Raw genomic sequence first — 10,298 nt, forward strand, 5'->3', positions numbered from 1 at the left:
GATCAGTCCCGGACACCTGCCCCAAGGCAAATCTCCAAACAAACTCCAAAAGACCCAATCCAAAGCTGTCCCGTTTGAAGGAGGGGGTACTAGGGTAACCTTGTAAGAGAAATGGATGGGGGTTGGGGGGACCCAGCATTTAGATTTTAATAACTCTTAATAATTTGAGAATAACACACTAATTTCTCACTCCACATAGTATGAAACGGGGCAACGCACAAGCAAAGTGCTTTGCCTGCCATAAAAACACTAGCTAATGCCACAGTCCTCTCTGGCCACCTCAGGCTATAACGGGTGGTTTAGAGTTAAAGCTTAGGGTCTGGGCCAGAGGAGGAACTTCCTGCGTGCTTGGTCCCTCCTATCCCCTCCCCACTCTCTTTTCCGCACGCAGCCTCAGTAGACCCAAGTCTTCGGTCCGGATCACATGACCCCAGCGGAAGGCACGCAGACTGGCCAGCGGCGCGGCGCGTGCGCAGTAGATCGGCGGCGGTCATGGCGGGTCTGGTGGATTTTGAGGATGAAGAGCAAGTGGCTTCTTTCCTTGAAAATATGAAGGTCGAATGTCACTACCAGTGCTACAAGGAGAAGGACCCGGAAGGTGAGCGGGGCGGGGCTTGACCCGGGACCCTCAACCGGGGTCTCTGGAGGGTAAGCGAGAAGAGAGCAGGAGAGGTCGGACTTCGCCCCCCCCCCCCCCGCCCCCCTCCTCTGGCCTCTTCCCCAGGTCCCCCCTGCCTGGAACCCTCTCCTCCAGCACTTCTCTGTCGTCTCCCTTTCTCTGGTCCTCCCTGTCAGTCCCGTTCCATTAACCCCCCCTCCGACTTTTCATAGATTCCGCCCTCAGAGCACCGCCTCTTGGGGGGGGGGGCCTGCCTCCAACCTCTCCCCCTCCTCTCTATCCCATTCCCACTCCACTGTGCCCTTGATCTCCCTGAAGCTGGGTCCGGGCTTGTCACATCCCTCCTCCGTCAATTCCAGCCGCTCCTTGTCCAAAATACAAGAATAAAGACGAGCGTATTTAGCATTTGCCCAGGACATTGGGGTCCCTCAAAGGAGGTACATTTATTAAGCGCCTGTTGTATTCCAGGCTCTGGGACTACAAAGGCCAAAGGCATTCCCTTTCAGTGGGAGCTCTCCTAGTAAGACGGAACACATAAATAACTGCACAAACGCTATTGACAGGATAAATAAGGGAATAATGAAGACAGGGGAGGGCATCACAATTAAGATTTCCTGTAGAAGTTGGGGTTTTAGTTGGCTCTTGAAGGAAGCCAGGGGGCAGAGATGGGGAGGGAGAGCTTTCCAGATCTAGGGCACTGCCAGGGAAAATGCCCAGAGGCTGGAGATGAGGGGCCCATGTGAGGAACAGCTAGGAAGCTACTGGATCAGAACAGGTGGATGGGAAGCTAGGCACAAACATCTAGGAAAGGTGTAGGAGGGACTGTATGGCAGACTGTGAAGGATTTTGAATGAGAGACAAAGGGTTTTACATTTGATCCCGCAGGTGAAAAGGAGGCACCTGCATTTATAATGGTATGGAGAAAATCATAGCCAGTACATGTCAGAGGTGGAATTCAATCCAGGTTTCTCTAAATCTAGGTCAGCTCAGAAGGAACTGCTTCTCCCTTGTTGATGTTTTGAATTTGCTTCTCTTTATACATATTCCAGCCCAAAGGAACCCATGTTTTATTTTTGTCTTTATCTCTAGTATTGAGTTCACTGTAGTACTTTAAAAGTTGAACAAATGAACAAGATACTGAAAAGAAATCCTTCTTCTCTGTTCCTAATGAGAATAAGCTCAAATCTCACTTTCTCCAGGAGACTTTTCCCCATCCCCCTGTGTCAAGGGCCTTCCCTGTTCCCACCCCCCCACCCCCATACTTCCTCTCTCTTTGTCCTTCTCCTCTCTAGACCATAGCCTCTTCAAATCTCTACTTACTCCCAAAGCCCAACCTTTGTGTGCTTGTCAGTTCCCTTAATTGTTAGTGCTCATTCCTTTCTTCTCACAGATATGCTTCTCTGTGTAGATGTTGTCTCACCCCAGTACACTGTAAGCTTCTTGAGGACTGGGGCCATTTGGGGAGGTGATCCTTGGACTCTCCCTACTTCTACTCTAGAAAGTGTTGTCATTTCTCAGTGTATTTTTTTTAAACCCTTACCTTCCACCCTAGAATCAATACTATGTATTGGTTCCAAGGTAGAAGAGTGGTAAGGTCTAGGCAATGGGGGTTAAGTGACATGCCCAGGGTCACACAGCTAGGAAGAGTCTGAGACCAGATTTGAACCTAGGACCTCCAGTCTCTACACCTCACTCTCAATCCACTGTGCTACCCAACTTCTCCCTCTCAGCAGTATATTTGAACCAAGAAAATGTGTTTCTTAGTTTGGTTACTTGGAATTGTAATTCAGGTGGAAGATTTGTCCTAGATAATCCTCACAGTTGGGAGGCTTACACAGCCTCATTTTCTTAGTAGTAAGGAAGTCTTCTAATGAAACTCAACCAATTTTGGGTTTCATCGTCACAATAGCTCACTTTTCTTTACTCTGTTAAATTTGTTTTTTTCCCCTGCAACCACTCTGTAAAATAGGTCAAATAGGCTCCCCTCCAGTTCACAGATAAACAGAAACTCCAAGAGGTGAATGAAGATTTTGGAGTTTGGAGCCAGGATTCCAGCTTGCCTGAATTCTTATCTCTTGAAACTTACGTTCTTTCTGTTACACCGCTTTGGCTCTTCCTGAGAATGAGTAGTGGGTTGGATCCTGAACCCCTGTGGAATGAGAATCTTTTGTTTCCTTCTTTCTGTATTTTTCTTATTTTAAAAATGTCATTTTATGAAATAATTTTCCTAAATATGACTTCTGCTGGTTGAGATCAGCACTATATTAGTGGAAAGTTATGTAGGGGCATAGGATACAGGTATACTATAGTCACTCTCTTGTCCCTCTGACTTTCCATCCAGTTGGGCCAAACTATAAGAGAAAAAAGAGATCTCTAAAGGCATTGAGGTGGGACTTTGAGTCCTCACAGTTTCAGATATGTGGTATGCTGGAAGAAAATTGATCTGAGAGCCAAGAGACCTAGATTTGAGTCCAAGGGCTTTGGTAAGCTCAGCATGACCCTGGGCAAGTCATCTGCCATCTCAGGACCCTAGTGTCCTTGTTTGTAAAATTAGCGGAGTGATCACAGACATTCCCTAAGAGTCCTTTTGCCTTTAAAATCTAATGTCTCTATAAACCAGTTTAAGAACCTGGTGTCAGAAGTTATAACTGTTTTCTGGGTGGTGCAGTGGGAGCCATGGAATCTAGAACGCCAGAGTTAGATTTCTGTTGCAGATGATGATGACAAATTATGTGACCTTGGGCAAGACAACCTCTCTTAGTTTCAGTTTCCTTATCTATAAGATGGGAATAAATAACAGCTCCTATCTCACTAGGTTGTTGTGAGGATCAAAGGAAATAACACGGAAATTGCTTAGTTCAGCAGACTTGAAGGGCTGTATCAGGGCTAGTTATTTAGCTATTTCCTTTGTTAACTTAAAAATCTAAGGCCTGGCTGGGAATAAGTTAGGGCCTGGGCTTTCTTGTGTCACCTACCTAGGCTGCCACCACTACTGCCTCCCTTAAAGCCTGCCCAGGCAGTGAAGACTGATTCACTTCTTTTGGTTTTTGCTCTAGGTTGCTTCAGGCTCGTCGATTTTCTAGAAGGGATCCAGAAGAACTTTGATGAGGCAGCCAAGGTATTGAAGTTCAATTGCGAAGACTATCAGCACAGTGACAGCTGCTACAAACTTGGCGCATATTATGCAACAGGGAAAGGTAAAAAAGCAGGGGCCCTCTCACAGTCAGCCCAGACTATGCAGCCCCTTCAGTGGCTTCTCTCTCTAAAATGCATGGCTTATCTCTAACCTGGGCTATAAGTTCTGAAGTGGCTGAAGTGGTCTTGGTCTTCTCTGTAGCTTCCACAGTGCCTAGCCTGGTGCCCTCTACATAGGTGTTGATAACTATCCTAAACTCAACATGTCCAAAACTGAACTTAGTGTCTTTGCCCCCAGCCCTCCCCATTCCAAACTTCCCTGTTATTGTCATTGAGGGCATCTTCCCAGACCCCCAGGTTTGAAATGTAGACATCATCTCATCTTTTACTCTCCACTATCTCTTACCTCCCCAAATCCAAGCTGTTGCCAAGGCCTATTGATTTCTTTTTTTACCATCTCTCGAATAGAGCTCTTTTTCTTCTCTGACACTGCTATCAATCAAGTGCAGACTGTCATCACATCACCTGTGGATTATTGTAGTAGCTGCTTGTAGATTTTGGCTTCAGGTCTCTCCTGACTCCAGCCCATCCTCCCCTTAGCTGCTGAAGTGATTTTTATGAAAACTCAGGCCTGACCATGGCATCTTCATACCCCCCCACCCCCCGGCTCCTTATTGCCTCCTAGATCCAATACAGAATTCTCTGTTTGGCATTTAAAGCCTTTTGTAACCTGGACCCCTTCTACTGTCTTCTGTCTCCCTCCATGTACTATGTGACCTAGTGACATAGGCCTCCATCTCTTAGCTCTGGGCATCCCCCATGCCTGGAATGTGCTCTCCTCATCTCCACCTACAGACCTCCCTGGCTTTCTTCAAGTCCCAGCTTCAATCTGATCTTCCACAGGAAGCCTTTCTAGCTTCTCTCTGTTCCATACATAGCCCGTTGGTCTATGTTTGTTGGCCTCTTGTTTTTCCTGTTAGATTGTGAGCTCCAGAGGGCAGGGACTATTTTCTGCCTCTTTTTATGTCCCCATTGTGTATAGTAGGTACATAATAACCATTTATCTGAGCATGTCTGTTCTTTGCATCTAATCTGCATCATCAGAAATCACTTATATTTCTTTATATCCTTCATACTTAATTACTTTTATGTCTTAGCAATACTCTATTAATATAACACCGCTCATTCAGCCATTCTCTTATGGGTCCTTTCTAGTGTTTTGGCTATTTGACATAGTGTAGTTATTAGTTGTTTGTTTATTTTACCTTTTAAGTAACGTCCTTAGAATGTGGTCCTGGCTCTAACCCTTAGTCTGTGTGACCTCACCTGCCTGGGTTCCTCTGCTTTCATCTTTCAGATGAAGTGAGCAGACTTGCTGACCTCAGAAGGCCCTTTCAGCTCTCTTGGTCAGTGCTGCTAGGCTCTCAGATTGACTTTTGGTTGTTACATCATTTTGTGTTTTTAAAAACCAGTCTAACTATAGTTTTGAACTTTATGACTTATGTGAGAGTGTCCAGTCACCATTATTGGCATTAGGTATCAGGATTTCTTTGTGTTTATGTTAGGTTCTTAGTAGTTGGTAGGCTCCTTTCCCTTGGGGATGCTTTGGAGACGAGGGAGGTCTAAAATCTCTTAAAGAAAACATTTTATGGATGTTCTTTTTTTATATTCCTTTCATTCCCAGTGATCTGTCCTCCCTCCATAGAACCCTCCATTGTAACAAAAAATATAGTTAAACAAAACAAGCCAGCTGAGTGCAAATGTCCCTGTCGCCTCATGGCTGCATGGAGTCCATGTCTTTGCCGAGAGGTTGGCATTTTGCATCACAATCACTCCACCCTCTGAAGTTAGGAGAGGTCAGGGGTTTGATCAGAATTCTGAGCTTGCGTTGATGTTTGCCTTGATCTTCTTGTGGACTTCTGGTTCCTATTTTACTGTGTCAGTTCATACACAGCTTCCCACAGTTCTCTGAATTCTCAGTGAGCCCTTCTTACAGGTCCCCTCCCACTCCCACAGCTAGGCCTGTGTTACTCACCTAAAACTAGAAGCAAAACAGAAGAATTTGTTTTTCCATTCCTCATCTCAAGTTGATATTGTGGCCCAGCCACATTAAGAGAAGGAAGCTTCATCAGCTAAAAACCAAACTAATTATTTGACTTTTCTTTTAGGGGTTTTCCCAGAATGTTTTTGCTCCACATGTTTTGGTCTGACATGAATTTCTTTTTTCCTTTATTTGCCTATAGGAGGATTAACCCCAAACTTGAAAACTGCCTATGACTGTTTTTTAAAGGCTTGTGAGAAACCTGGGAAGAAGTCGATAAATGCTTGTCACAATGTGGGACTGCTGATCCAAGATGGGCGCATCAGTGACAATGAGCCTGACTTAGCCCGAGCCCGAGACTACTATACAAAGGCTTGTGAGGGCAGCTATGCTCCTAGCTGCTTCAATCTTAGTGCCATGTACCTCCAGGGATCCCCAAGTGTCCCCAGGGACATGGGACTGGCTTTGAAATACTCTCTGAAAGCCTGTGACTTGGGTCACATTTGGGCCTGCGCCAATGCCAGCCGAATGTATAAACTGGGAGATGGTGTCAATAAGGATGATACTAAGGCTGAGGCCCTCAAGAACAGGGCCCAACAGTTACACAAAGAGCAGCAGAAAAGTGTCCATCCTGTGACATTTGGAGTGTGAGGTGATCAGCCTATCTTCTTCCCCTTGGAAAGAGACAGACTCTTTCACTAGGAGACGCCTTTGGAGATGACACGTGGGGGCAGAAAAAACCTGTGCTCTGTTGGCTGCTGGTGTTATTTGTATCAGGTGCTGTAATCTGTGTGGCCTGTAAGATATTTATACTCTTTACATTTCTAAATCAGTATGTATACCCTGTGTGCTGGGCTTTAACCAGCTCCCTTAAAGAGGGGGGACTGGAGAGCAATGGAGAGGTTAGAGAAAGCCATAACCAGAAGAAGGGCCCAGTGAATCACCGAGGCACCCCACAAAATGTATGCATGAGTGTTTTGTTTGTGTGTCTGTCTGTGATTTCATTTGGGGAAAATTTTCTTTGAGGGAACTTGAAAATCATAAGGGCCTCACTGTTAACTGACAAGTGAGCCTTCTTTGTGCCCATCCATCTTTTGATACCAATCACTGCAGTTGTAATTGTTTCCACCTCCTCGATTGATTTTTGTAGAAATTATCAATGATGTTCTGAAGTCATATGTAGTATATCAATGTCACGCAGGTTTGAGAAGAAAGACAAAAGATGTCCTGGTCCACACCTTCCTGGAGAGGTCACATTGGCTGACATTAAGTGACGCATGTTCCAAATCGCTCATTTGCCTTAAATGTCCACACCCTGGATTATTGGATGTATAGAGAAATCTAGGAAAACTTTCTAAAGCAAAACATTGTAATGTGTGAACTGAGCCTTTGAAATTGCTTTGTGAATGGATGAATTTAAGTTATTAGTGATTTATTGTTTAATTAGGTTGTGCATGAGGAGTTAAGGGGAGCGGCATTTTAAAAAATTACTTTTTTAAGATTCCTGTTTTTCTAGTAAACCTTTGGTTTAGCGCTAGGGGGCAGTGGAACACAGTGGTTCTGGAAGCTTTTCTTCCCATCTGCCTTGCAATGCCATACAAGGAGGTTCTGTTCTAGGAGCAGAGAGAAGCTTAAGTCTGTAATTAAAAACAAAGAAATACATATTAAAAGCTTTTGGGTGGTGAAAGTTAATTCAGAAATAAAGTTCAGAATAAAAATATTTTTTAATTCAAAGTTGTTTTTAAAATCTTTGGGAAAGAGATTTATTCCAACTCAGACGTTTCTCTTCTTGAGTAGATCCTATTTGCTAATTTCTTCCAGTGAAACTACCACATTCTCATGTCCAGAGCATTCATTGTCAGAATCCTTTCGTGATGACTCCAACAAAGCAGAGCACCTTTATGGAATTTGTAAACTCCTAAATCACATAATGTGAACAGTTAAAACCATAATGAAATAAGGATTTTCCTAGTCAAGACTATTTAATACCCCATCACCCTAATTTGGTATAGAGGTTATAAGGAGGTAGTTTGGACAAAAACTTGCTTTTTGTGGTGGAGTGGGCAGAGGATAACATTCAGCCAACAGGAAAGAGTCTTTTCCCTTGTCCTCTGGTATTTTGAACTTATCTGATGCTATCTAGTTTTTTATTTAGCAATGAAAAAAAGGTGTCATTTCTTTTTCTCTATATTTTTTTATTTTTAAACTCTTAACCCTCTGTTTTAGAATCATCACTATTGGTTCAAAGCAGAAGAGTGGTAAGGACTAGGCAATAGGTGTTAAGTGACTTGCCTAGTGTCACAGCTAGAAAGAGTCTGAGGTCAGATTTGAATCCAGAACCTCCTGTCTCTAGGCCTGGCTCTTCTAGCAGAGCCACCTAGCTAACCTCTGGTGATAGATTGTAATAAATTATTTCAAATTTGTTTATATTCAATTTTATAATCTGCCAGATTTATTTCATGTGATCCAAGAAGGCAGAACAGGGAGTTTTAGGTGGAAGTGAATAGGATTTCAATTTCAACTTCAATATGTAGAACTATTTAACAATGACTGTGGAATTTGCCTCTTCAGAAGGTAGTAAGTTCTCTTGGATGTGTTCAAGTAGAAGCTGAGTGGGTCACTTCGGAGATGATTCTTCCCTTGGAAGGGAGACTGGAACAGATGATCCTTGAGATCCCTTCTCTCTCAGATTCTGAGATTCAAACAATTCTAATTAGCTTACAAGTAGATTATTTCTTGATGGCTTCTAGCTTTAAAAAATAATTAGTTCCCTGCTTCTGCTCTCCTATCTAATTCCTGGGAGTATATTTTTCTTTTGTGCAACATGCTTGGTCACTGAGTCCCTTCCACCCTACTTGCCATGCATCAGGCTCTAGATTTTGGGGATACAAATGAAAAAGTATAAAGATCCCTCCTCTCCTGGAGTTTACCTTCTAGAGAGGGAGGCGTTCAGAATTAATACAATGCTATCTGGGTGGGGCGAAGGATTCATGTAGAAGGCAGCATTTAGGTTGAGCTTCAAAGGAAACCAGGGATAAGCTTGAAGAGGGGTAGGTTTTGGAGGAGAGATAAGTACTCTCCATAGAGAAAAACCTCAGTGCATCAAGATCTAGCTTTGGTGTTGGGAAGCCTTGGGTTTGAGTCCTCTGACACTTAACCTCAAAGTGCCCCAGATGATTCTCTAAGGCTAAATTGCAAAATGGTTGTTGATCTGCATTGGGAGAAGGACTTTTCCTCACAGGAGTTCTATACTACTGAAATCACAGGTCTGGATCCAAAATGTGATAGACAGATCATTGGAGAGACAGCCCTGAGAGCTGGTTCTCATCATGTGCATCTCAGAGGGACAGTGAGCTAGCTGGGCCCAGAAGAGAGTGGGCTGGGGTGCATTTAGAAAATTAGGCAGTGTTTTCAAGGACCCTGAGCTTCAACCTGCAAAAAAACCATCATTCTTTTATCTTTGAAAGTTCTAGTGACTCCCTTTCTAAAAACATGCCATCTATGATGAATCATAGACATCTGACATGAAAATTGAGGATAGGCAGGTTGTCTTCAACATACCTACAGTCATACAATTGGTTGAAAGATACAGAGAATTTGAGTTCTTGCTGTTCCTTGCTGCCTAGACAGTTTCTGATACTTACCTTATCATAAAAATGGATGTTTGGATAAAAAGGAGGCCAGTCGCTCCACAAGAGTGAGGGAGAAAGGGTGGACAATCGGACCATGGGCTCTATTTCTATCTAGAGAACCTGAAGAAGTCTTGCACACTGGGGCAAACAGTTTCAGCAGATAGGCAAGACATCCACATCCCTAGAGGGAACACTCAAATCGATGAGGTCATGTATCTATTGGAGTGTAAAAAGCCATCGATGGGGCTTATATTCTACAGGGAGAGAGCAACATCAATTCTAATAAACAGTGACAAAAATACACTGTCAAAGGAGCTGTGATCTGATCAACAATTTTGGTGAGCAATTTGGAATTGCACCCAGAATTATGAAGCTGTGTATGCCTTTAGACCCAGCGTCTGTTTCTCAAAGAGCAAAAAGAAAAAAAGCCATATGTTCCAAGATATCTATAGCAGCAATCTTTGTGGGGTGGAAATCAAGGAGATGTCCATTAATTGGGGAATGGCTGAACAGGTTGTAGCATATGATCGTGATGGAATACCACTGAGCCATAAGAAGTGCTGAGCAGGCTAATAATAAAAAACAAAGCTTGGGAAGAACTACATGGTAATGAACAGTGACAAGAGGAGAACCAAGAGAACATCATACGGGACGGATCCTGGAAGAACAAATCATGCATATTACCTCCAGAGGGGGAACTGAAAGGTGGAAATAGGAAAGACTTCGTTTGTATGAATATGGACGATACTTTCTGTCATTCAGGGACACGTGAATAAATTGTTAATAAATACATTTAAAAAATCAACAATTACAAATATATGCATATAATATATATGCACATATATATTAAATAAACACAAGGCTATTTGGT

General features: G+C 43.3%; 1 protein-coding gene across 1 annotated transcript; it reads left to right on the top strand.

Annotated features, from left to right (window-relative positions):
* Positions 1–404: 404 nt before the first annotated feature.
* Positions 405–7,529, top strand: LOC100018303 (cytochrome c oxidase assembly factor 7). Its single transcript, XM_056815122.1, has 3 exons — positions 405–598; positions 3,676–3,816; positions 5,998–7,529. Exons 1-3 carry the CDS (start codon positions 493–495, stop codon positions 6,444–6,446), a joined length of 696 nt encoding a protein of 231 aa, XP_056671100.1. The 5' UTR covers positions 405–492; the 3' UTR covers positions 6,447–7,529.
* The last annotated feature ends 2,769 nt before the right edge of the window (positions 7,530–10,298 follow it).

Source organism: Monodelphis domestica, chromosome 2 (genome assembly GCF_027887165.1).
Source record: "Monodelphis domestica isolate mMonDom1 chromosome 2, mMonDom1.pri, whole genome shotgun sequence".
Classification (NCBI taxonomy): Eukaryota; Metazoa; Chordata; class Mammalia; order Didelphimorphia; family Didelphidae; genus Monodelphis; species Monodelphis domestica.